This window comes from Scleropages formosus, chromosome 7 (assembly GCF_900964775.1).
Source record: "Scleropages formosus chromosome 7, fSclFor1.1, whole genome shotgun sequence".
Classification (NCBI taxonomy): domain Eukaryota; kingdom Metazoa; phylum Chordata; class Actinopteri; order Osteoglossiformes; family Osteoglossidae; genus Scleropages; species Scleropages formosus.
In genome coordinates, this window is record NC_041812.1 from 14,474,515 (window position 1) to 14,501,831 (window position 27,317).

A 27,317-nucleotide genomic window follows, 5' to 3' on the forward strand; every position below is an offset into this window, starting at 1 on the left:
TGACAACTCACATACACATCATCTGAAACCGCTTGTCCCATGCAGGGTCGCGGGGAGCCCGAGCCTAACCCAGCAACACAGGGCGTAAGGCTGGAGGGGGAGGGGACGCACGCAGGACGGGACGCCAGTCCATCACAAGGCACCCCAAGCAAGACTTGAACCCCAGACCCACTGGAGAGCAGGACCCGGTCAGACCCACTGCGCCACTGCGCCCCCCTCCCCTTGACAACTTTCCACCCTTATTCTGTTATTTTACCGATTTTACAATAAGTAAGGGTATTTCGGTCATTTTTCAGAATGCTGTATGCACCTTATGGCATCTCACTGTTTTGATCGCAGCAGTAGTAAAAGGCTACAATAAATGTATTTTCTAAAGGCTGCGGAAAATACATAGAGAGCTCCCAATGTATAACTTTTTTTCTAAAAATCTGAGAATCAAATTCTTAATTACCATTTATCCACAGAAATAAATTCTGCTCACAAGTCACAAAAGGTTCATATTTTTCCACAAACATTAAACATTTCTACCTTATCTTTTACATATAAAGAAACTTTAATCCAAAACTAAATTTACAATATGAAAACTGGACACCATAAAATTTAGGCCTAAGATTAGTTTTTTAAGTCTGTTGTTCTACACCTGTCTGCCTTAGTATAAAGCACTTTGAAATGAAATAAAAAAAAATTCTTACAATAACACTACTAAGGCAACTCTCATAATGTAATTACTGTAATCACAGGAAAAAGCCTCTCTGCTGAGCGAATTGCAAAGTATCATTTGTGATAAACAGTAAATCTAATCTCACAAATTCATTTGTAATTATACTGCCTTTCAAAAGAATTGTATGCATATCATCCCTTTACATTTTATACTGATACATAAGACTTTGCCTTGCCTTTTCAACTTCTTCTAGCACATTCTTTAAAATCTTAATTAATTTAGGGGTTATTATTACATGTGATGTCTTTACACCGTGATAAAAAGTGCTGCAATTTCTTAAATATTTTTGCAAGCAAGCATACGACCACGCGACAACTGAGATGCGTGGGAGAAACTACAATATGTATCGTGCGAAGGAGGTTCCTTTCCTTGCGTGTGGTGCTGGACATCACCAAAGCTCACGATGGATTTAAAAGTTTCTCACAAATGTGAGTGAATAGCTCATTATGCAAATTTTGTATACAAAATATCTGCAGGGTAAGAGTGTTCTTTAATGAGACATGGTCACAAATAAGGAGCGATGCTTCTGCAGAACATCACCTCACAGAGATGCTCTGTAATGTAAGCATGATCAGTGCACAGCTTCACTGTGTGAGCAGTGTGAGAAAGATTGAGCAATCCAGTGTGAAATTGTGGTCAGTGCATAGTGTGAGAATTGTGTAGAGAACGTATGCAAGCAATGCAGCAATGAGTCTGTGAGCCATGAGTACTGAAAGTATGCATGCAGTGGATTATGAGAATTTGTGAGCTCTGTGGGTCAGTCAAGGTGTACAAAGAATGGCAGTTCACCTTGCAGCCGTGAGAGGAGACAATGCGGAGATCAGCAGGAATCCGGTCTCCTCCTTTCACTTCCACCAGATCTCCTGCTACCACTTCCTCAGCATTGATCTGCATCTTTTCTCCCTCACGGATCACCAGAGCTTGCTGCAGCAAAACAGCCACAGTGGTAAACTTAGAGATTACCTCTGTAATTACAAATTGTTACATGTGTGACAGCAATTTCTTCTGCCCTTGTGTCAAATTATATAGTCACCTCTACACGTAGCTATAGTTTACCTATGAGCAATACTGACAGGTGACTGAAGCAGTTCATTAACTCAACACTCAAAACTGTGAGTGCCAAGTGCTGAAGAGATTGTGAAAACGAAAACTACAAAAAAAAAAAAAAAAAACACACTACATGGGAAGGAAGTATGGAACATGGTTTTCTATACCTGGGGTACCATGTTCTTAAAAGACTCCATGATTTTGGAGCTCTTTGCTTCTTGGAAGTATGAGAAGCAGCCGGTGATAATGACAACAGCAGACAGCACAATTCCCAGGTAGAGCTGAGGAACAGAACAGGAAACATGCCGTTCATAACTCGGACAACATATCTCTGATGTGGCCTCTCAAATGGCCACATCCATACGCTGCCCACGTTCTCTAATAGCCACACCTCTTATATGACTACTGTCCTTTATTGAATCCTCCCCACAGTGCCCTCATTACAGCATTGAGCCTGTGTCACAGAGATTTAATTCTGTCTTTCACTCACATTGTCCCCAGAAGGCTCATCCTCCGTGGCAGCCTGGATGGCATAGGCCAAAAAGCAGAGAATGGCTCCTGTCCACAGCAGAATGGAGAAGCCTCCGAACAGTTGGCGGCAGAACTTGACCCATTCTGGGGTGGTGGGGGGTGGTGTAAGAGCGTTTGGTCCATCTCGGGCAAGGTATTCTGCTGCTCTGGCATTGGTCAGGCCCTTCACGGAATATGTAGGGAAAGATTAAATATTTTCATTTTAATTACAGTTTTTTGTCTTCATACAACAAACTGCTACGAAATGAATATAGCTCTAAGCAACTACAATCCAATATAATCGGACTGGCCAAGAATATAATTAATTTAACTGCTTCATTTCAAGAATCTTTGGCAATATTATCAAAGTTCAAAGCACCACTACTGACATAACTTACACAATACACAACATCATCATTTTCCCTCCTTTTCCTGACTTCCCATGCAATGCAATACACTTTAACTGTGAAAAATGAATTAATTACATACATGTTTAGGAAATTAACAAATTTTACATGTAATTTATTCCAGTGGTGTTTCATTCATGTACTGAATAAATTTTAACAATGAATAAAATGCAATTTGTGATTAAGAGTGAATATATGTTGGAAAATTTAATAATTCCAAAGAAACCAATAAATCTAAGTCTTGCAACCTAAGTCACACTTGCAATAAAGAAAACTGATTGTTCACTGTACTTCACGGCACTGCATTTTCCAGTCAAAATATCTGTTTTGTTATGGTGAAGATCTGCAAAATCGACATCTGGTGTAGCAGCAATGTCACTAGTAAATATGGTCTCTGCATGAAAACTAGGTTTGTATAATTTCTAAAAAACATCATTTATTTCATTCAATTCATTTTTGAATGTGTGAATTCAGTACATACAACTCAGTAAACTAAAGTCAGAAAGATGTAAACATTTAAAAGAAGGCTCTTTGAAACTACAACACAAAGGATGGCATTGGTTCTTCAAAGCTTCTAAACTGTGAGTCTGGACACGGGTCATTAACGGTTCAGCCCGTGGGGAAACTGCATGATCTACCAGTGTTTTCAGTGAAATGTTCCAATTTCTCCCACAGTGTTTAAGATGAACTGGTTACGCTAACTGCGTATATGTCAATGTCTGAATGAGTGTGTGTGGCATCCCTGCGGTGGGCTGTTTCACTGTTAAAGGTGTTCCATGCCTTGTGCCTGATGCTTCTTCTATAGGCCATGGACCAACATGACCTTTCATTAGGACAAATGTTGCCGTTGTGCTGCTTTTGCCTGTTTACTGCTATGACCCAGCACTGGTCACAAAATTGATGATTTAAAAAAAAAAAATAAAGTCAGCGTAAGAAAAAGTAAGAATCTGAAGAAAAATGCAACAAATAAATATCAAGCAGTCTACAAAAAAATCTGCATCTTGACAAGGTGACATTTTTCCTTTGATGCTTTTTAAAGAAAAGGACTAACAAATCATGTTTTCTTGTATTCTGAAAATTTTTCCATTGCATTACCTTGGCTTGTTTCGTGTACCACACTTCTGGAAAATTAAACAAATAAAAAAGTACACTGCAATACATGGCAAACACTGTATTCGGAGTTCATTAAAAGAACACTGGTACCATCTGTTATGTCATTCCTCTGTGGAAAGAAGTGTTCAGGAGGGATCAGTTATTGATGCAAATGGAAATTTGCAAGACAACAAGTGAGCACATTCCTGTGAAATGGATGAAGGTGACAACAGACTCTGGGGGATATATACACCAAGCGACTACCAGGTGGCACCCTCCTTTGCCTCCAGAACAGAATGAATTCAGCAACAAGATGCTGGAATCACTTCACAGGGTTCTGGGTACATGTTGGCCTGACAGGTTCACTGAGTCTCTGCAGATTTTTTGGTAGCATATTCACTCTGTCCACATGCTATTCCACCTAACCAAAAGATCCTCTATTGGCTCAAGATGAGACATGAAATAGACGCTCACCTGGACAATGTCTGTGTTGTATTTCCGGCACACTTCCTCTACAGACATCTTGTGCTCTGTCTGAGAGAAGAAACAGGCACAAAGGTGAAGTGTGGTAAAAAATATTTACAGTGCGATACAGTTTAATGTGTATCGGAATGCTCACCAGTGGAACTTCCTTCTTCAGGTCATCTAAGTCCTTGGTCTTCGCCTTTTTCTTCGGAGAGTCTTTGTCGTCACCATCCTGTGTGGTGGCAACACGGTAGCTGTCTGATCTACCATACTACAGGGAAGAGGACAGATTCTCAGAGAAAAAGCAAAGAGAAAATGTAGGTGTATATTTGATATTTGCAGCAAAACAGTAACCTTGAGACAGAAATGCATCCATACAAACATGTAAAGAAACATCATTCTCTCACTTCCTTCCCTTAAATGCTAATCAAAGTCTGGAGCTTACAGCAGTCTGGAGCATACCCTAGAGACATGGGATATGAGGCTAAAAAATACATTTTATTTCTTCCCTATGGAGACCCACTAAACTTATTCATAGCATCATCATGCATAGCTGCTTATGCTCTTTGACTTAGTTCAGCACCACAATTAGCAGTTTATTATCCCTTTGTTCAGAATCATAGGTAGCACCTTCTTCTGATTCAGTCGAGCACTTGAGAGTGCAGTGCACTATTAGTTCTTCCAACACTACAGACTTCTCTATAGCACAGGGGCCTGGGCATCACTCTGAGGTACTCCAGAACCATGGACAGCTCTTTAATTCAAGTCTTCCTAGCACCCTGGACAGCTGCCTATATGATCTCGCTAACAACCTAAGCAAACATCTATAAATATTCTGCAGAAAACTGGAATTTGACAAACTTGAATTAATTCTGTGGGTCTGGGGTTCAAATCCCGCTTGGGGTGCCTTGCGGCGGACTGGCGTCCCGTCCTGGGTGTGTCCCCTTTCCCCTCCGGCCTTACGCCCTGTGTTACCGGGTAGGCTCCGGTTCCCCGTGACCCCGTCTGGGACAAGCGGTTCTGAAAATGTGTGTGTGTGTGTGTGTGTGAGTGTGTGTGTGTGTGAATTAATTCTGAATATCTTCATTATGCAAGCAGACTAACACCTTCACAAGGCGTAATTATTATTGTGATTGTTAAATCTGAAGTAGTATCTGAGATACCTGGGGATCTCCATAGGACTATTATTACAGTGTGATGTTGTATAGTTCTTTAACCCACACACATATTTTCAGAACCGCTTGTCCCATATGGGGTCGCGGGGAACCGGAGCCTACCCGGTAACACAGGGCGTAAGGCCGGAGGGGGAGGGGAGAATAGTGCCTGCTAAATTAAATGTAAAAGGTGTTTCAAAAACCCAAAAGCCATTTTGATCTACCTCATACTGCTTTATTTAAGTATTTGCAATTGTGACATTTTATTGCAGCCCTAGGAAAAGGAAACGGATGACAGCCAGAGAGAACTAACGCTGAAAAAGTTTTCCTTCAGAAGTTCTTTGGTAAATACTTTTTGACAGCACTACATGTTCTTCCTCTGTATGCTTTATTTCTGATTTTCATGGCTCCTCTTAGAAGTTCATAGTTTAATGAGCTTGTGCAGTAAAATGCCCCCAATTAGGGCTTTTGCTGCACCCCAAATAGCAGCAGCTAAAAGTGGTGAATGTTGATTTTCTTGAAAGTACAATTTCTTTCTTCAAATACAAAATAGATCATTTTTCAAAAAAGAAGAAGCTCCATGGTTTTGACTTAGGAAGTATCCTGAAAGTTAATTTCCCAATACAGTGGTCTATGATGAAAGTATGATGGGCCCAATGATATATGAGGATAAGAAAAACTTATGGTGGGATATAGTTCAAGTATGAGATGGTGCTCATACTTTAGAGGATAATGGAGGACTGAATGTGTCAAAAGTTGGTGAAAATTTAGATTATTTAGTGGGCAGTTAAAATGCCAGCAAAGCATCCAAATCCTTTACAGTACTGACTAAACATCACGCAAGAGATGATCTGTCCTCATTTGAGGCATAAACATAAAATTGCAATACGACATCAAAAAAAGATGTAGGAGCAGGATTTACCTGCTTTCAGAGCCATGTTGCTCATAATGAACAAAACTATTAAATAAAATGACTTTTAGAACTAAAGGAAGACAAGTAAATTTGACCAACCCCGTCTCACAAATGCTTCAATGACGAAAGGTGGGTTTCTTGCATTAATGTGTGACATACAAAAGAGAAAAAGGCAGATGGGGAGACGCATGATGGAATGCCTTGGCACTGAGATTGTTCCAGGTCATGTTTTTATTGCTGCTCTAGTGCCACACAGAAATTCCAAGAGCCTCAGAAGAACTAATTGACAATGAAACACAAGGGTTCCTTAGATAAGTGCTACGCCGCTGCTCTTCCCCTGGTCCATAGGACTACAGTTCCTAGCATGCTTAAGTATGGTTGCAGACTAGCAGGGAGTGGTCAGTGTTGCTCAGGCCCTTGTCTGTGTTCTTCCAGGTGCTGCCACAGCTATCTGTCAGGAGGTTTGAAGAAGTGTCCTTAGGTAGGACATCACCACTAGTGTGGTCTTGGGCTGTCCTTGCATTCCTGCAAAAAAAAAAAGACTTTCTGGGCTATGCTTTCAGATTTTAACAGATTCACATGCTATAGCTGGTCCAGTTTTATTTATCCTGCTTGCTTACCTTGTATATGATGTACCCTTTTGGTTGTCATGTATGGTCCTTAAGTGCTAAGCTTGTTCTCAACCATAGGCACCAGGACAAGGACCCGATCACTCATTCCAAATTCTCGACTGTCTGTAGCTATAGCCGATATTTCAGCTTCTCTCTAGGCACACTCCCTTTCGTGCACAGCTCTTTCAGCCTTAGCCTGTCTCCAGCTATAAATGCTTCTTACTGATTCAGTAGGCTCTTCCAAGTCTTTTCTGATCCACAGTTTATTGCAAAGAAAGTAATGCACTATTTTCAGGGTCAATAGTGTCAAGACAAAACCTAATGTAATCAGTTCTAGAGTAGTTGAGTCTATCAATTTTCTTCCCACATCACATCTTCCAGTCCATTTCCTCAAAGCAGTTCTGTGGTACATCTTCTGCCTCCCTTATCCACTTCTTCACTGGACACTATTTTATCACTGGCTTGTATCTGGAAGTAAGACTGACTGATTTGCCAAGTGGTGGCAGCAGGGCTCTATGCTCCTTTGATGTTACCATATAATAGATCACATTTTGTTGTCCTATGTATAGTTGAAACTTCCAAAAATCAAAGTATGCATTGGGGTGCCAGGTCTATAGCCTGCTACAGAAAATGTGTATTGAGTCAATCATTGGAGTGCAGGATATAGATAGCAACAAACAGCATTCAAAAATTCTTACAAGTAGTAGTACGGCGTCATCTTGATGGTGAGAAGTTCAACATTGGGAACATACACCTTGATGTTCACTGCAACATATCCCTTGTTGCAGCATCTTTCTTTTTATAAAAACAGCCAGTCCTCCCTCCTCTTTTAAGGTCCTATTGGTGCTCCCGTCTGCTCATAAAATGTAAAATCCATTCAGGAAAACCAGAGTTGGGAATTTCTTCTCAGCCAAGTTTCTGTGCAGCACATAATAGAACAGTATCTGTAGGCTCTATGGCACACTATGCTTGCCAAGAGTTCATTCATTTTGTTCGCTAACAATCTCACATTCCCCATGATGATTGCATGAAGGTACCTCTTTAGCTGGGTTCTCACCTCTCCTGCCCAGGTTGTTGTGATCCAGTTTTATTTACGGTTGAAGGTTCAGGGACAGCAATGGGGACAATAGAGGGCATACTGCTAACAGCTGCTGCTTTATGTACACAAACCCCAGATCCTCCATCTTGAGGTCTACATCAAATGTTCCACTGTCAACAGTGGTGAGAAATGGACCCAAACAGGTATATCTCCCACCCAGGTGTTGTAAAGAAAGTACCGAGACATTGATGATAAAAACCTATAACCTTTTTTTGAATGAGGGTGAGTATTTGAATCAAGACTTTAATGTAAAGACTGTTAACAAGGAGCTGCAAAAGGGAATAAGATGCCTGACTGAGGGTCTAACCTAATGTACTTCTGTGCTTACACCCCTCAGCTTGTCTGTAGCAGTTTCGTACACATATACTCAGACACACATGAACATGCAGAGACAAATCTCTGCAGTCAGCACTAGAACAAGACGAAATACTAACTGGCAAGAGATTACATAATCCCAGGAAAATTTGCAGATATAAAAGATTAGAAGTTCCTGTCAACAGTGCCTCATACTAATGCGGTGACAAGAGATTACTACCCTGACATATGTGCAGTGAATAGTTTGCCAAGTATCTAGAGTAAAGATCTCAAATTACACACAAATCACTGACCAGTTAGACTGAGGTTACCCTGCAGTACAATTAGCTAGGTTCCAATTCCAAATGATTTATACTCAGCGAGGAAAATCAACACAGCTCATATACTGTACAGGAGCTGTAACCAAAAGCTGTGAACACACTTTTTTCAAATCTTTACCTGTAACCAACTGAGAGCACAGTTAAGGTTTCTCATCAGAATTTTGCACAAAAAAGGATCTACTCCAAACTTCCATTCCATAGCTAACCTACTGGTACTCGGCCCATCACATCACAGAGTGCTTAATGCTGTTGTTGTCTCTTACTCAACCACAGACGAATACACAATTTACAGCTGTGTCTGTGATTAAATGTTATGGCCTACCACACGTTACTAGTTCAGCTCTGGATGAGAGCACCCTTGCCAAAAAAAAAAAAAATCCCTGCATTTCAGAAGGTTACCTGTAAGATATCACTGTCAGCATCTGCCACCCTGTGGCTGTATGCACAGAAATATATTGATTACCTGTGTTTAATCAAAGCAGTATATTCTCACAGTATATTATACAGTTAATAGGGTCCTCTACAGCAGGAACAATATTTTGCTTGTCAAGGGCATTACATTATCAGAAGACCATGGGGCAGCATTTGCATTACAAATGTGCCTGTTTAAGCACTTCACTCTCTGGTTCCATCATTATTCTTTATCCGACATCCTTATCAAGGATGAACGTTTTTATCCTTAGAGGTGTCATTTCAAAGTAAAAATTTCACCACCTTTTAAAGCGACACACACGGAAAGCTCTTCAAAATTAAGACGTGGACAACTATATACATATTTTCTTTCCCTTTCATTCTCCCAGCTCCAAGTTATGTCCTTTTGGGTTTTTGGGGAAGGGGACATATCTACAGCTAATGGCTGTTTCACCTCAAAATGGCCTCCACTGAGATCAGCAAATTCAGCAACGAAAGTAGAGGCTATGCGTGTGCCATTCAAGTTCCTTGCCATGGATGTCACACCACCCCTATTTTTTATATGAACACATAAGACTTCTCTTGCTTTTAGTAAGGAGAAACATTGTGTTAATAAAGTGCACATATTAGATATTTCCGAGAGCTCTTGAAACAAGACAGAAAGCCCCCCCAACACACCACTCTCTCAAACACGTACACGCAACCATTTTGTCTGTCTGTAGAGACGATACCAGCGCTTGACTGGAATCCTTGTTATGACATTCGGTCCAAAACATATGATATTTTCAACCTCTAGATTTTTCCCTATGTGATCTGGATATGAGATAATGCACGCTGTAGTCCAAATAATGGGCAAAGTCGGCTCTTAAAGCAGGGAGGTCTTAAATGTAAAAATCACGTCTAGCCATGATGAACATCCGATCATGACGGCACTCGACGGAGATTAAAATTAATCCTGACGGTCATTATTTGTTAGGTATGCAAGAGCGTTTTCTCTATAGTCTTTCCAAATACTGTATTTATGCCATATAAATATTGTTCCGTTGACTAGCGACTGCATAGCATACAACCGAAGACTGACGGAGTCACGTTGAATTTACTTTGATGTGATACCACGTCGATATTTATTATGCGGTGTGAAGCGCACAAAAGGAAGAAGAGAAGTAAGCAAGGCCGACATTTTTTTTTTTTTTTTTTTTTTTAAAGATGGGACGAAATAAAACCCAAAACGTGCCCTCCTAGCCAGGACGCTCGGCTACGAGCTCCGGCAGCGCCGTGGCATAAAGACAGACCTGACGCAACTGGCGAAGCGCGCGCCGGCGACAATCACAATGCAGCAATGTCTCAATGGCGTCATGATTTCATGGACACAACACACCTGGGGAAGACTTAACAGGTGAAGGCACTTCCACAGTGATTCAACACATTACAGTAATCATTTCTACGAACCTGCTAACCAAGTACATAAATACATACAGCGTATCATGTAGCATATGATATTTTAAAATTTAGAATGAACGGCTTTACAGACTACTAAAATTGCACGTTCACAAGTATACAATTAAGTATGTAATAGTTACAACATGTCTTACCCCCATTGTACCGATGTCAGTCGGTTTTCTTCGGCTGATGAACGGCTATCTCGATTCGTAGAGAATGACTCCGTAAAATGGTGAAACTGCAAACAAAACGAGGTTCTCGTTCAACAGTCAGGCATGTGTTAAAGACCTTCGAAGAACAGGCAAAATAAGGGAAAAATATTACTCATTAAAACGGCGTCAGAAGACGTTATCATCTAGTACCTATTGAGAGGCTTTAAAAACACAATCTGTGTGTTTTATTATAATATGAGGCAGCGGAGCCACAAGGATGGGAGTGCTTCTCTCGCCCACCACTGCCAGCAGTCGCAGTGAAACCGATGAACTAACTAGGAGCTGTGCTGCTTAATTGTGTTTTGTTGTTTTTTTTTTTTAATTCGGTCTTCCTCCGTGGTACTGCAAGGTGCAGCACTCCGCCGCCGAAAGAAGCGCCAATGACTGTGTAGGATACGCGGCACTGATAGCGCGAGCATCAGAAGCTGCGCGCCGCAGGGACCGCCTCACGAGCCCTTTGCTCCTCCAATCAGAAGCGCTCGATAGCTTCCAGCGACGCGTCCGTTGGCCAGTTTGCTCAGTAAAGGACTGCAGACTGGCAATCTGCTGGCGACATGGCCCCGCCTATTTTACTGCAGTATTCCTGGGCTCATCGGGCTGAGTGGGCGTGTTAAGAGTTAACTTTTACTTTTTTTCCGGGAGGTCATTTATCATAATCCCACCCGGGATATTAACTTGAAGGTTGCTCATTCCGATTTACAAATCTGCATATCTGAAGCATCTATGTAGGGGAAAAAAAAAACATGAGTAATTTTTAAATATAAACTCAGAGTAAACATTTCCCAATACATATCTCTCTTTTTATCCAGGGAACTAACAACTTGGAGAAAACAAAAATGCAGTCCACAAGAAAAGGCTACAGATACAATAATATCCATAATCCTGTCCCAGGTTTTATTTCTGAGAGCTGTGTACAGTTCATCTCTTCTGAACTTCACTGGGATGAGAGTTGGGTCATTACTCAAAAAGTTAGCAGGTCAGATGTAACAATGTGTGAGCGGGCAAGGGGCACCTCATCAAATATACACAATATAGGTACTCATGTAATGTGTGCTGTGATGCTGAACCAAGTGACAATATCATCTTTTAGGTGCCATCATCTGGTACCAAAAAGATTCTCTCACAATTTCTCTTGCAATTGAGTGGGATAGTGGCACAGTGGGTAGTACAGGTGCCTTGAACCTGTGATAGCCTAGAATTGTGTCTATTGTGCACGCTGATAAGCTGGGTACCCTATGCTTCTCAAATAGGCTTTGTACTACCACACCCCTATGAATAGTGTGAGAGAGTGAATGCGTGCATTGTAGTTGAGCATGGTTGCCCAAGATTATATGTCAATTATTCAGTACAATGTTTTTTTTTTTTTCCTTAGTGACATGGTAATTTTACATCAACAGAGATTTAATTCACTGCTTATTACGTCTTTCACTCTGCAAAGCACTGCTGTGCTTCGTCCTAAACAAAAATGCACGGTTTGACAGTTTTCTTTGTAACACCCCATAACTTGGTCCTATGAAGTTAAACAAAAAAAATATTGTGAAACACAGTAAAAGTGGGCCATTTTCTATATTTACAAATTAAACAATTCTGCAGGCTTCCCGCGGGGGTGCGGTGGCGCAATGGGTTGAACCTCAGTCCTGCTCTCCGTTGGGTCTGGGGTTCGAGTCCTGCTTGGGGTGCCTTGCGATGGATTGGCGTCCTGTCCTGGGTGTGTCCCCTCCCCCTCCAGCCTTATGCCCTGTGTTGCCGGGTTAGGCTCTGGTTACCTGTGACCCCGTATGGGATAAGTGGTTCAGAAAATGTGTGTGTGTGTGCAGGCTTCCCTTCTGCTCACTGTGAAACAAAATTCATTTCTTCACTTAGGAGATGCTTTTCTCCCAAGTGACTTACAATGGATACTATGTAGTGTTACTAGCCCATACACCCAAGGTCACTTACACTGCTAGATACACTACTTACAGTGGGTCACTCATCATCAGTGAAATACTCTCTCTGTGTTAGTCACACACTATGCAGGAACCTGAACAGCATGTCTTTGGACTGTGGGTGGAAACCAGAACACCCAGAAGAAACCCACGCAGACACAGGGAGAACATGCAGACTCCAAACAGACTGAGTGGGGATCGAACCCACGTTCTCTTGAACCACCCAGATGCTGTGAGACAGCAGCACTACTTGCTGTGACACCATGTCATTTGGATTTTTCATATACAGCACAGAAAAAAAAAACTATGAACATAGACATGTTCCACTATTAAAAATATTTGAATGTATAAAAATCAATAATGCATTTACATTTAAAAACATTTTTAAAATTTAACACCTATAACATTAAACATCTGAGTCCTGTCATTTTGTGGATGTTTATCAAAACTGATCAAACATTCAATAATAATATTAGTAGTGTTCATGGGTCACAATCCCACAGTCATCACTGTGAATTAACTTTTTTTAAAAAAATTCAATATTCATGTCTTATTCATCATCCTACTAAATGTATATCTACATTTTTGTCACTATTTAAGTAGTCCTTCATTTCTTTCCACATTTTAGCAAAAGTGGTAAGTCTGTCCGACACGGTATATCTTACCTCTTCCAAGTGGAGTAAGCTGCTAAGTTACCTCACCCCAATTTCAAAAGCGGATACTGTTTACAATTTCCACATCTGTAATATTACCTTTTTAGCTATTAGCATATAAAGAGAGATGGCTTGTGCCAGATATTTATCACAGCAATTTTCACACACAGTCAGAATAGGCAAGGCAAGGCAAGGGCAGCTTTCCTGCAACTGAAGAACGTGTGGGGGTCCAGAGTTCTGACAGTCAAGATCAAGATCCGAATCTCCAGCGTAAAGTCAGTCCTGCTTTACGGAGCAGAGACCTGGAGGACCACCGTCACCACCACAAAAAAGATACAGACATTCATCAACAACTCTTTGAAACAGATTCTCAGGATCCACTGGCCCGTGATCATCAGCAATCAAGAGCTATGGCAGAGATCAGGACAACAACCAGTAGAAGAAGATATCCTGAGACGCTGGCGATGGATCGGCCATACCCTGCAGAAGCCAGCTTCAAACACTACAAGAAGAGCCCTCACGTGGAACCCCCAAGGCAAGAGGAAGCGAGGCTGGCCAAAAAAACACATGGCGACGCCACCTGGATGCAGAAGCCAAGAGGATGGGCCACACCTGGGGACAACTGGAAAAAGTGGCCCAGGACAGAGATGCCTGGAGAGCCCTTGTCGGCAGCCTATGCCCCAGGAAGGGTTGTAGGCATGAGTAAGTTTTTTACACACACACACACACACACACACACACACACACACAGGCTGAAACCAGAAACTGCTTGTCCTGAGCAGGGTTGCAGCAAGCCAGAGCCTAATCTGGCAATGAAGGGCACAGGGCTGGAGGGGAGGGGACACACCCCAGACAGGACCCTAGTCTGTCGCAAGGCACCCCAAGCAGGACTCAAACCTCAGACCCCCCAGAGAATGGGACCCAGCCAAACCTGCTGAACCACCACACCCCAGCCAGCCAGCAAATTTTCAGTTTCCACCAAAGTGCCTATGACAGCATTTTGCTCCCATTTAGAATTTAGAATTGAGTCTATGCAGAACTTTGACCTGAATAATATTGTGACCTGCACTGACAGAGCAGTATATTCTCAAGACCTTCCTCCCAAGCTTATGATGGTTCTTTTTAATTCAACTTAAATTTGTCTCCATTTGCATCTACCTCCTCCAACAATATGTTAAGGAAGAAAGAAACTGCTGCGTCATGCAGAGGCTTGTGCTTGTTGATCCTGTCAAGTGCTTGGTGCGTCTGCAAGCTGTCAAACTTCGGAATATATTTTCTTATGAAATCACTAATTTGTAAAAATCTATATAAATTAGAAGTTCATAAAGCGTATTTGGCTTCAAGTTGTTCTAAAGATCCAAACCTGCTGTCATTGTAAAGGTCTCTTATTGTTATTATACCTTTCTATTCCCTTTGAGAGAAAAGCTTGTCTTTCAAGGAGAGAATGCATGACTATTACATAGTGGGCTACCAAATATGTATCAGGGTCCTGTAACTAGGTCATGATCTGCTTCCATATTTTAAGAGAATTCTGTACGACAACATTAGTGTCACATAAATTTGTATCTTCCTTTATTGGGCTATCAAGTAAGGCAGCCAATGACATCTTCCTACAAGTGGTTTGTTAAAAAAAGTTCCACAAGTAGCCCAAGATCATAAAAATATACATTTTTTTGTTGTGGGGACTGGTATGCTGAGGAAGATACAGTATATATATATGTTTTTTTTTTTCTTCTTTCATAAATCTGTTTTTTGAAAGCTCAAGACTTAAGTATACAGCTAGAGTTCAGTTCTAACAGATTCCTTCCTAACAGAATCAATCAGTTTCTGCTGCATCTTTTATATTAGTGACCTGAAAAGCAGTTCATCTGTATGAAACAGGATTTTTACGTTCAGCAAAATGAGGCTATGGGTTCTAGACTGCTCCAGCAGAACTGCTGTCTCACTGTTGTGTGAGAGGTGCGATGTATTGATTTATGAATTTATTCAACACTTGCCACTGTGCTTCACATAAAACCTACTTGCAATCATGTTTCGGGAAAACATTATAGCAATATAACTGAAATGCATTTAATTGTGCTGCAGATTTTGACTCAGTTTAGAGTTTTGCACTGTTCAGTAACTTTGGAAATAGTGCTGTTGTTTTTTTTTTTCAGTCAGTGGGTGGCTTGGCATAGCGGGTTTCGCCAAGTCCCGCTTTCTAGTGGGTCTGGGGTTTGAGCCCTGCTTGGGGTGCCTTGCTCCAGACTGGAGTCCTGGCCTGTCCTGGGTATGTTCCATCCTGGGTGCATCCCCTCCAGCCTTATACCCTATTTTGCCAGGTTAGACTCTGGTTTGCTGGGACCCCGCCTGGGATGAGTGGTTTCAGCCTGTGTGTGTGTCTTTTTTCAGTCAGCCTGGACTATGATGTAAAACATCTCACATGGTTCATTTCTGAACTTAAGAATGCTGGGTTATGTATTCGTTTTGATATAGCAGGGCTTTCAGTGAAATGGCTTTCTATTTAAAGCAGTAAAATACGTTTTGCTGTGGGAGTGGAGGAATACAATGTAGGTCGTACATACGTAAGTCTGTGTTTTACTCTTTCAAGCAACTAATTTTTTTATGCCCTGTTGGACAAATATGCTGTATCTTGATTCGTTTTATCACGCCGGTGCTTTTGAGAGTCTCTGCTATGCCTCACCCTGCTCAGACTGAGAGAGGGCACTATGACAGAGCTGCAGCCCGAAGAATAATAGCTGCATTTATCTGAATGGGTTGGTGTCCCTAGAAGAAAGCAAATATTCACAATTTTTCTCATCTTTACAGAGGAATCCCCCAGCTGCTAGCTTTTTAATACAGGAGTCTAGCAACATTTTCCCCACTTTTCATGCAGTAGATGGATTCAACCTCATCATCTTTTCATCCAACAATACAGGGAGAGAAGGACGGAGAGGACAGTACACACTACACTACACACTTGATGTTAAGAGCCATCATGTCAGTGTCGGTTATTGGTAAGCGCATGCACCACTTTAAATGTATGTCCACCATGTTCTTACTGTCATTGCCACCATGCATTGCATTACTGCACCATTTTTACTAGCAATATCTTCCCACCACCTTTTCTTCTCTTCACCCTTTCTTCCCTAATGTTTTATCAGAGCATCTGTGTCTTTAAAGTGGCCAACCAGGGTGTATGGAGATGTCCTTGTGAACGACCTTGCATGGGCTGAGAGCTGGAGGCAGGAAGGAATTGAGGAGTCAAATATGTAGGGGGGGGGGGGGGGGCAGGCAAAAGAACAGAGAGAGAGTGACAGAGAGAGAGGTGTCATCTAATTTGCATCTCTGCATAATAAGTAATGGACAGAAAAAGAGAAAGAGGATAGCAGGAAGAGACACGGTGAATGAAAGAACAGGTAAAATTTAACAGAGATTCAATAAGATGACGTGACAGTGTAAAGAAAAATTTCTTGTGCAATAAAAAGCAAAACAGAAACTTTCTGAGTGATGCTGCTCAGTTGGAGCATCGAAAAAATGAAACTTGAAAAACATTTTGGGGAGAAAAGTGGGAGGGGAAGCAATGAGTCAACAAAATGGGAAATAAGCAGCCCTAGGAAGCTTTTAAGACTTAAAAGCAATCCTTGTTTTACTGTACAGGCAAGTATTTTGAAGCTTGTGTGGCTGTAAATACTGCTGGGGACAATGAAGACATAAGTGTGGTTTCCATAAAGCAGAGTTTATTAGGATACAAGGCAGCAAGGAGGTACAGCCTGGGAGGGTAAATGGAACGTTGCTTTCTTACTAGGAGTTGATACCCCAAGCAGGCCTTACCTGCGGGATGGTGCCCACCCCAGGACTGACACATACAGTCCTTTCCATGGTTAAACACAATTCAGCCTGCAAATTACACAACTCTAATAATCAAATAGGGGCAGCTGGTAGTGTAGTAGGTAGTGCTACTGCCTTTGGACCCAAATGTCACCGGTTCAGTTCCCCCTCTGGCTATAGTACTCTTGAGCAAGGTACTTACCCTGAGTTGCTCTAGTAAAATTACCCCGCTGTATAAATGGGTAAATGATTGTAAGCATGTAATAATTGTGACCTTAACATTGTAAGCTGCCTTGGAGAAAAGTGTCAGCTGAATGAATAAATGTGAATAACTGTCTCAGTACCTTGTTCCCCCACAGGGGTTTCCTCAGTAGGGTGGGATGCTACAATCCTTACTCTCACTTGTGGGTGTTTCTGGGTGAGAATGAATTCTGGATCCAGATGTCCTAAAAATGTTTGGCATCTCACAGACTGCTGTGTGAAATGGCCATGGTAGAGTTTCACCCACATTCTCCTACCTCTTCTTTTATTTTCTTCCAATATTCTTTTTTTTTTTCCAGAAGAGTGCAGAAAAAAATTGAGGGAGAGGAATGGCTGCTAGGCAACCTCCTCCTGTTTTGTGTCATGTGATCATGTGAATGGAGGTGACCCTGACAGCTGTCTGATGTCCCTGGTATAGATGGAATCCCACTAAAGAAAACAGCTAGACATGGCTTTTTATTTATGATCTTATTGATACATAGCACAGATCTCACATTCACACACATATAGATGTGTGCAAAGGTTTTGGAACCCTAGTCAAATTACACGCTTTGTTGATTTTATAAGTGAAGTTAACACAACATCTGCGGGGAACAAACTTAAGCATGACATGCAAGGTATGCAAAGCAAAACCCTTATAGTTATAGATCTGCAGGAAGGTTTTGGTGGCACAGGAGTTGTGATACACCAGACCGCCGTGTAGTGCTGCTTAGACAAACAAAATCTGTATGGAAGAGTTCTCAGAAGAAAACCTTATCTGCTATGTCATCATCACAAAAGTCAACTTTTTAAGCATGCAACCCAACACTTAATAAGGTGTTTTGGAACCAAGTGCTGTGATCTAATGGAAAAATTGCTACAATCACCAAAGATATGCTTGGGGAAAAAAAGGACAATCTGAAGAAAAGAACACCTTTCCATCTGTTGAACATTGGGATGGATCTATTTCGGGTTCAGTGACAGCCCGTGCCAACAAGAAATAGAGTGCAGGTAGAGGAAAAAATTGGATTGTACTAGGTTATCAGCAAATCTGGGAAGCTAATATCCCACTGCCAGTGAAGAAACTGAAGCTGAAAAGAGGTTGGAAATAAGACAATGGTCCAAAAACAGCTCAAAATCAATCATGAACTATTTTGAGAAAGAGATTAAAGTTTTGGAATGACCTTCATAGTCCCCAGCGTTGGATGTTATATGTGTAGATGTCAAACATGCAGGGCATGAGAGATGACCTAAGAATATTTCCAAACTATAGGTGTTCTGCTCAGACGAGTGGAAAAAATTCCTAAAGAAAGAACAGATAGACTGTTAACTGGCTAGAAGATGTTGAATGGTGTGATTTTGGAAAAAAGGAGTGTTACTTAGTACTGATTGACAGGGTGCACAAAATTTCGCATGTCACATTCCATGTTGTTTTTCCAGCCTGTTAATTTGAGCAAACAAATAGTAATTCTGTTATAATAGTAAATATGTCATATTCCCTGCGGAACTTCGTAACTTCTTTTCACATAAATCTTTACAATTAGAAGGGAACACATTAGCCATTCAAATTAATGGTTCTTTTTGAGAGCTCACTTCTTCAGCAGATTTTCAGAAATGAATAATGCCCTTTAAATGACAGAAACCTGAAAAGTACAATTTCTGGAGATCATGCTGCTATTAATATGCGTGTCCATACCAACTGCAATGAATTTTGCCACTGAAACTAATGCTGTTACTGAAATTAGATACCAAAACTGATCCCAACTGCAAAAGACAGAAAACAGCAACTTCTACCCTCTACAGGAAAGTAAATAAACTGCTGCTATACTGCAACTGAACACAAAACTGGTGTTATGAAGACAATGGGGGGCGTGGCACTACAGGATGTTCAGCTGGTGCCTGCTGTGTGGCAGGTCTGGGGTTCAAGCCCTGCTTGGGGTGTGTTGCAATGGACTGATGTCCTGTCCAGGGTGTGTCCCCTCCCCCTTTGGCCTTGTGCCCCAGGTACGGCTCCAGATCGCCTGCGACCCCGCTTGGGACGAGTGGTTGTTGATGATGGATGGATGTTATGAAGACTTGAACATAACTGCAAATTTGTTACATCTTACTTACGTATGTATCTTAACTCTATTTGAATCCAGATTAACTGGACTTTGTAATGAAATGGGTCAAGGAGATATGTGTTGAATAATGTAAACTCAGTAAACTGTCTCCAAAGTGACTTACAATGAACATTATATAGTATTTAGCCAATACCTATTCATTCAAGATGACTTACAATGCTAGATGCACTACAATACACTACCTACAGTAAATCACTGATCTAGGAAAATGCAACACAGTCACACACACTACGGGCAATTTAGACTCACCAATTCACTTGAAACACATCTTTGTACTGTGGGAGGAAACCCAAATAAATGCAGGACAACATGCAAACTCCACCAACTAATCTTGTGTGTGCATCTAAAGCCAAAGTGTCCCCATACATTCTCCATACCTCATGTCTCTCATCGGCTTCCTGTAGCTGCCCAAATCAAGTTCAAGACCCTGGATCAGACTACAAGACCTTCAATAGATCTGCTAGACCATTCCTGTAACCTGATTACTTGTTAAGCCCCAGCCGGACTGTTACTATCATACACCTCTGGACATTTGATGATCCCATGTATAAGAGGTTTAAAACAAAAAAAAAAGCCCTCAAAGGTTCTTGGTTTTGCCTCTGATGTGGTGCCCGAGTTCCCCATCCCCTTCAAAACAGTGTGATGTCCTCTAACATTTAAAAAGAGTCCCAAAACATCTCTTTCAGACCCACTTTAATTCTACCACAATTACCTTTGTACTCCCTATCAGTTTTATATGTAGCCACTCATGTAATATATGCAAAAAGTAATATTACAAAAATTGAATGTGCTTCAAAAAATGCACATCTGTAGCTGTAGCTCTTCATTGGCAAATGCAGTTTTGCTTAGTTATACATCCTTTTGCAGAAAAGTGTCTGCTAAATTAACATATTTAAACGTAAACGCAAAGCTCTTTCTCCTGAAACATACTTTTGTACAGTATACTCTGAATTGTACATTGCTTTTGAGAAAAATACCCAAGTTATTTTTCAAAGGCTTTCGTTCTCAGGGAGTACAGACAAACTCACACTGAACAAAGTTTTGACTTTCAGAAAAATGCTTTTTATTACTTCCGAGGTTCAGCGCTTCCCAAAATGAAGAAACATTTAACGCAAATGAAAATTAAAAAGAACATTAGATGGATTGCATAACCCAGAAACAGAATGAAGATGTTCATGACAATTTCCCCTAACAGGATTTTGGGCTAGCACATAAAGGTATAAAAAAGGGAAAAAAAAAAAAATCCTTCATCAAATGAACTCCCCTATGAACCAGAACAACACATTACAAACAAATGCGTAGATTTGCATCTCGATTAATTTTCTGCACTGTCTGGTCCTTGTCATCCTCCTCATAGCTCAAAAGCTGGTCCTCCCCAAGACGATGGTTGGCGTCTGAGTGAGAAACACTTGAGCTGCGATCCCCACCTTGGTAATCATGCTCCTCAATTTTCACATTCTGAAACTCATGGTCCCACAGCTTCATTTCAGTTCTCAACCATTTTCCCCCCCCCCCCCACCTTATTTCCTTTGTTTCAATGCATTTTAAATGATCTACAAACAGATCAGTGACTCTACAAATAAAATTAAATACAAGTTAGTAATGAGGAAAATTGATACGAAATCAACTGGAAATAAAGGATAAAAGGCAAGTCTCTGTAATGGCACAAAAAAAAGAATGAAGACACCTTCTGTTTCACTTCCTCCAGTAATCTTCCAAAAACCATCTCCTTGACATCCTTTTTCTTGCTTCCATTTCTGTTTGCCAGCTTTTTTGTGTATGTAAATTTTCTCTTATTCCAGCCCTTGCGCCAATCGCCCAAATCTATGGATTTTTTTTTTTTCTCCTTTGATGCACAGATTGTTTTTTTGCACTTGATTGTGGGTCATTATTCCTCCTGTATTTTTAAGTGGCTGACATTTCAAACTTCGTACAAATGGAATTGAAATACAGGAACTGTTACTTCTTCACTCAGCTGATTTTGAGTATAATTTTTAAACAAAACAAACTGGCATTTGCAGCATTAATATTTAATACAATCTTCCTGTGGTTCCTTCATCCTTTGCCAATGTTTTAATATTTATCACTTTATTCAACTGTAACCACCCCCCCCCCCCCCTTAAATCCCTGACATATCCTAACACTTTATGCTTCATCTTCTGCCTCTTCCTCAAATTCTCCCTCTTCTTCGGCAGTGGCATCCTGGTACTGCTGGTACTCGGACACCAGGTCATTCATATTGCTCTCCGCCTCAGTGAATTCCATTTCATCCATGCCCTCACCAGTGTACCAGTGCAAGAAGGCCTTGCGTCTAAACATAGCTGTGAACTGTTCAGAGATGCGCTTGAACAGCTCCTGGATGGCTGTGCTATTACCAATAAAGGTAACTGCCATTTTGAGGCCTCTAGGTGGGATGTCACATACTGCAGTCTTGACATTGTTGGGGATCCATTCCACAAAGTAGCTGCTGTTCTTGTTCTGCACATTCAGCATCTGCTCATCAACCTCCTTCATGGACATACGGCCACGGAAAACGGCAGCCACCGTTAAGTAGCGGCCATGGCGAGGGTCGCAAGCAGCCATCATGTTCTTAGCATCAAACACTTGTTGGGTGAGCTCAGGTACAGTAAGGGCACGATACTGCTGGCTGCCTCTACTAGTGAGGGGTGCAAAGCCTGGCATGAAGAAATGCAGACGTGGGAAGGGCACCATATTGACAGCCAATTTACGGAGGTCAGCATTGAGCTGGCCAGGGAACCGCAGGCAAGTTGTGACACCACTCATGGTGGCAGAGACCAGGTGATTCAGGTCCCCATAGGTGGGTGTAGTGAGCTTAAGTGTGCGGAAGCATATGTCGTAAAGTGCCTCATTGTCAATGCAGTATGTCTCATCTGTATTCTCAACCAGCTGGTGTACTGAAAGTGTAGCATTGTAGGGCTCAACTACCGTGTCTGACACCTTGGGGGAAGGTACTACACTAAAGGTGTTCATGATGCGATCAGGATACTCTTCTCGGATCTTGCTGATGAGCAGGGTGCCCATGCCAGAGCCTGTGCCGCCACCAAGGGAGTGCGTGAGTTGGAAACCCTGCAGGCAGTCGCAACTCTCAGATTCTTTGCGGACCACATCCAAAACAGAATCTACTAGTTCAGCTCCTTCAGTGTAATGGCCTTTGGCCCAATTATTACCAGCTCCACTCTGGCCTGTGAAGGTTACAAGTGAATGAGAAAACAGAACAAAAATAATTAATGTATTAAAAAGAAGAATTGCATCAAATCATGCTGTCCTTTCAAAAGTGAAAATGTAACCCCATTCCAACTCCATCTCACCAATGAAACTTACCAAATACAAAGTTATCAGGTCTGAAGATCTGTCCAAATGGTCCAGATCTCACGGAGTCCATGGTGCCAGGTTCCAGGTCCACCAGGATGGCTCTGGGCACATATTTGCCACCTCCATGATGAATAGAAGGAAAAAACACACGCACCAGCTCAATACTGCAGGGATACACGGACTTCAAGGCAGGCCATCAGGTGAATGGGTGCTAGAAATCCAGAATACTGGATGACATCCCCTTTCCAGAAAAATATCCTACCCATCAGAGTCAACACTTACATTGGTAGTGCCACAAGAAACACTGGGTACAATATTTCTAGTTTTTCCCCTCATACCATTGAAGGGACATGCACTACCTGTTGCTTCATTGTAGTAGACGCTGATCCTGTCCAACTGCAGGTCACTGTCACCGTGGTAGGTGCCAGTGGGGTCGATACCATGTTCATCACTGATCACCTCCCAGAACTTGAAAGACAAAGGGTAATACAGGTAAACCAAAAATACAAAGTTTAACAGAACTATTTACTGTTCAAAAGCTACACTTATGTACACGCTTCACAACAGCTTAATAGAATCCTAAGTTTAAAGGGCCAAAGACAACTAGCTGTCCTCACTTAAGACTTCTGTAAAAGCACCTCAGTTTTCACCACAAACAAGCTAATATCAATAAATGGTCATGTACAAAACCTAGGGTTGGAAATATGGATTCATGCCATGCTGCATTGAGTCAGAATGTTACCACTCAATTTTTGTACTCTACTAGTTACTAGTCACTTAACTGTTCAGTTATACTTGTTGATCTTCAGCATAGAGATGAGGCCACAGTTCAGACATTTATAAGTTTATATAACAAACAAAACAGTGCAAAATAGTTCAAGCATTATGCAATACGTAAAATACACGTGACTGAAAATGAGGTCATTAAATAATGGACCTTTGTTATTTAGCAGATTATGTTTAATACCCAAGTCTATTCATTGTCAGTGACTCTAAATTTAAATTACAATGGAGAAAAATACCTAAAAATTCAATAAAAGACTTAACACACTGCATATTCCTATGGAACAGATGAAATGTCCTTTGTAATCTGTATTTTAGAATTTAACATTCATGCCTTATTTCTGCATAACAAGGTAAAACTCCAAATAAAAGTCTAGGAGTACTCATTTAAGAAATCTTAAATATTCAAATTAAACAAATGGAATGTGTAAATTACATATATGCTAAAGAAAATATATTAACCATAAAGATGGAAAAAAGTGAAAGAAATTAGGTCATACAAAAAACAAAGACCAGAAACTAGCACAAGTCAATGGACCCCCATCTTGGTCATACATTTTTGCTTAGAGTCAGTATATATTGCCCACTGAAATACATGGGATGCAGGTGGAGAATCCACTAAGGCAAAATGATCGGAACATCCTAAACTTAACATCTGACCCCTCATAGACACTAAAATTTAAGGGAGCCTATTTAAAAAAAATTCTGACATCTTTTAAGAGTGACAGTGAATCAACAGTGCCTGGGTATCCAGACATGAGCTGACTGACTTAGCCTGTGTCAGGTTTCAACAACAGTTAGCTGCCCCAAATGTTGCACTGCAGGCTGAGGGATGATCAATATCTTGTTACTGATAATGTTACAAGAGCTCTTCTCCAATAATGCGCTTTTGCTCACTAACTTATTGAATCTGCACAGGGACTCTTCTGAAGTACTTAGGACCAAATGCTCAGAGAACTTTATCTGGAGTGACTGATTGTACTGCAGGCAAGTTAAACTGAGAGAAACCATAACTTACACAGACTGTATGCAGGCATGTGTATTCAACATATAAACTGATAAAACCTAATAAAGTGTATTCTCTGTAGCCTCTAGCAATGTAGGGGAGGCTGACCTTGACTGGAAAGACCTATTCATGTAAATGAAGAACCTCCAAAAACAAAATCAGCACTAGAACATGAGCTTCTTTCATCAAGAAAGAAAGTGCTCAGAATTGCATGCATTCTCCCAATGAATAGAGATTTTCTGAAGTCTTCCATGGCACAATGTCTCAGCAGACTGTCAATACTCAGCGTTTAGCCATGAGAATGACAGGCAGCTGCCTTGTGATATGATAGATGATTTTTGCCTCAAAAAAGCAAGATTACCAACTTTTTTTTTTTTTTAAATCCTTGAGTGTGGCTTGAATTTAAGTTGCAGTGGACCCCCCTTTTTTGCATTATTAAAGTGTTAAATTCTAAAACAGGATAAATTAGTTAACCTCAATTTAATTACAACATTACTGTACTTTATTAAATTTTTCAACTAGTCAAATTTTTAAGCTGACAAAAGTATTTAATATTGTTACACTTACCTTTGGCTTTGTCAGACTAGCTGAGAAATTACACTTTTGCCTTTTGGCATCATTAAAAGGCTTTATTCGGAAGAAAATGTGCCCCTCATTGCAAACAAACAACAGATCAAACGGGCAGTTTTTATTTTTCCCCATATACACACACATTTGTAATTACATTTGTCAATTTTTAAAAGATACTGTAGAATTGATTACACTGGCCAGGACTGTCATTTAAGGGAATTATGATATTTTAACATGAGGGACTCAGGAACACATTAATTTTACACATTAAAACTAATTTCATTTTCAAATTGTGGACACACCTTCAAAGGGTTTTCAAGAAAGCATTACATTCATGGGGGAGGGGGGTGGTGGTGGTGGTTGCACATGACTATGTCTCTTTTAGCACAATATTCCAGATATTCCTTCCCCATTTCAAGGTTGCAGTGGCTTGTAGCCAATCCTGGAAAGACAGTTAACATTCATTTCAGTCACACTAAATTTCAAGAAAGTGCACCGATATCCGAGACTGAGGCGTGGCACAGCACTGCTGCCAAATTTACTGCAACTGAGCAAGACTAATAATGCCTTACATTTTATACGCAACACAGCCTCCCACAAAAAAAAAACAGTCCAGCAGAACTGGAACATTAGACTGAAAACTGAACTGGGTCATCATCATCTCCCGTGTCCCCCATTTATCATCGGGTATGGCTGTGCCGTGTGCGCGAGACCGACACACACACACAGACTGAGGACGGACAGCGGCCTCTACAGTGCCCTTACACAATGGTGACTATTTAAAGGAGACAAACGTGCAGGTTCCACGATCTTTTTGCTTACGAACACCGGCTGTTCCAAGAAGGAAAATAGAGGGTTTTTTTTTTTCCTCTTTTCTTTCTTTCCTCTCCTTCGCGTGCAGTCTGTAATAGTCACAGTAGTGAGGTAACGGGAGCGCTTCCCAGCAGCACACCCCGAGACGGCCACGCCCGCGCGTTTTGTGCAGCTCGCGGCGCGCCGCACACGCCTCGTCGCGCCAGACACAAAGAAAGGAAAGGAATCCCCCACTTTCTATCGAAGTGAATGAACCACTTAATGATGGCTCGTGGATTTTTGTTTTTTTTTAATTCAAACGTGTCAAACCGAACGTAACACAAAAGTTAAAAATTAAATGAATTAACAGAATGAAGGAGGGGCAAAGGCGAAAGGGGGGGAGGGGACTGGCAAAATGCCTATGAAAATCACAGCCAGAACAAGACCGGCCGCTATGCGCGCTTCCAAGATGTCTATATCGTATATCATTTATTTCCAGTTATTTTCTTAAATCATCACAAATGTGAAAAAAAAAACAATGTTACCCCCACTTATCGTCAATATAGATTTAAATCAATTAAATACAAAATCATTGCATACATAAAATTATCCACGTGCAACTGTTCCCTGCTACAACTAACTCAGACTGCTGATGATGGTGTCAGAATTGATTTCTTACCCAGTCCATACCACACAAATTCTTACCTTAGCTCCAATTTGGTTACCGCATTGGCCAGCTTGAATGTGCACGATTTCTCTCATTTTCTAACTGGGACTTACTTTTAACAATGTAGGGAGAAAAAAATATTTTATAGTCAATACTCAATCCCTAACACTGCCCGTACTGACCAAGAACTAGCCGACACCTTATGCTGCGTTTATAACGGGACAAAGATTTTATATATCTGGAGGGTGGCCAGAAAGAGCCTGGAACTTGTGATTGGCTATGGACAATGGAACTCGCACGAGCTCTAACGTTATTGGTTATTGGGTAATTGCTGATAGTGAAGGGGTTTCCAAGGGGGGACTGTAAGGGCCGGAAGTGGGTGAAGGCTTCACGTTTTTATTTCTAAAGTTCGATAAAGTGATTAAGCAAAAGGTTTTACTTAAATAATAGTACGCATGACAGCTTGGAAATACGGGAGCCTAAAAGGCATAGCGACGGCTCAGTGAACACAAAACAATGTATCACCATGACACTTGATCCCGAAGGAAACTGCAATGAATGAAATAAGTGATATTTCCTTATGCTGCCAATCTGAAGTGGGCGATTGGCATTATGGGTAATGGTTTCGAACGTGGACGGAACCTAACTTTGCGGACTTTGTATGTTCCCCCGTGCTCACGTGCCTTTTCTCCACATGC

General features: G+C 41.2%; 2 protein-coding genes across 2 annotated transcripts in view; both read right to left on the reverse strand.

The window, feature by feature from the left end:
- LOC108926579 (sodium/potassium-transporting ATPase subunit alpha-3-like) overlaps nucleotides 1-11,144 on the reverse strand; it is a 28,880-nt gene extending 17,736 nt beyond the window's left edge. The window contains exons 1-7 of the mRNA XM_018739319.2: nucleotides 10,868-11,144; nucleotides 10,658-10,743; nucleotides 4,397-4,513; nucleotides 4,252-4,311; nucleotides 2,259-2,462; nucleotides 1,936-2,049; nucleotides 1,511-1,645 (exon numbers count right to left, since the gene is read on the reverse strand). Coding sequence (XP_018594835.1) covers nucleotides 1,511-1,645; nucleotides 1,936-2,049; nucleotides 2,259-2,462; nucleotides 4,252-4,311; nucleotides 4,397-4,513; nucleotides 10,658-10,663 — 636 coding nt within the window. The 5' untranslated portion in view covers nucleotides 10,664-10,743; nucleotides 10,868-11,144. The remainder of the gene's footprint in view (nucleotides 1-1,510; nucleotides 1,646-1,935; nucleotides 2,050-2,258; nucleotides 2,463-4,251; nucleotides 4,312-4,396; nucleotides 4,514-10,657; nucleotides 10,744-10,867) is intronic.
- Nucleotides 11,145-20,514: 9,370 nt separating this feature from the next.
- LOC108926583 (tubulin beta chain-like) lies at nucleotides 20,515-26,831 on the reverse strand. The gene is made up of 4 exons (XM_018739331.2): nucleotides 26,658-26,831; nucleotides 23,161-23,269; nucleotides 22,811-22,921; nucleotides 20,515-22,671 (listed from the first exon to the last, which is right to left on the reverse strand). Exons 1-4 carry the CDS (start codon nucleotides 26,712-26,714, stop codon nucleotides 21,614-21,616), a joined length of 1,335 nt encoding a protein of 444 aa, XP_018594847.1. The 5' UTR covers nucleotides 26,715-26,831; the 3' UTR covers nucleotides 20,515-21,613.
- Nucleotides 26,832-27,317: the final 486 nt, after the last annotated feature.

Excerpts from the sequence above, each read along its gene's own strand:
- LOC108926583 (XM_018739331.2), bottom strand. The coding sequence starts at position 26,714 with ATGAGAGAAATCGTGCACATTCAAGCTGGCCAATGCGGTAACCAAATT. Across the intron at positions 23,270-26,657 it reads GTAACCAAATTGGAGCTAAG|TTCTGGGAGGTGATCAGTGA; the intron begins GTAAGAATTTGT and ends TTGTCTTTCAAG. Across the intron at positions 22,922-23,160 it reads CTACTACAATGAAGCAACAG|GTGGCAAATATGTGCCCAGA; the intron begins GTAGTGCATGTC and ends TTCATCATGGAG.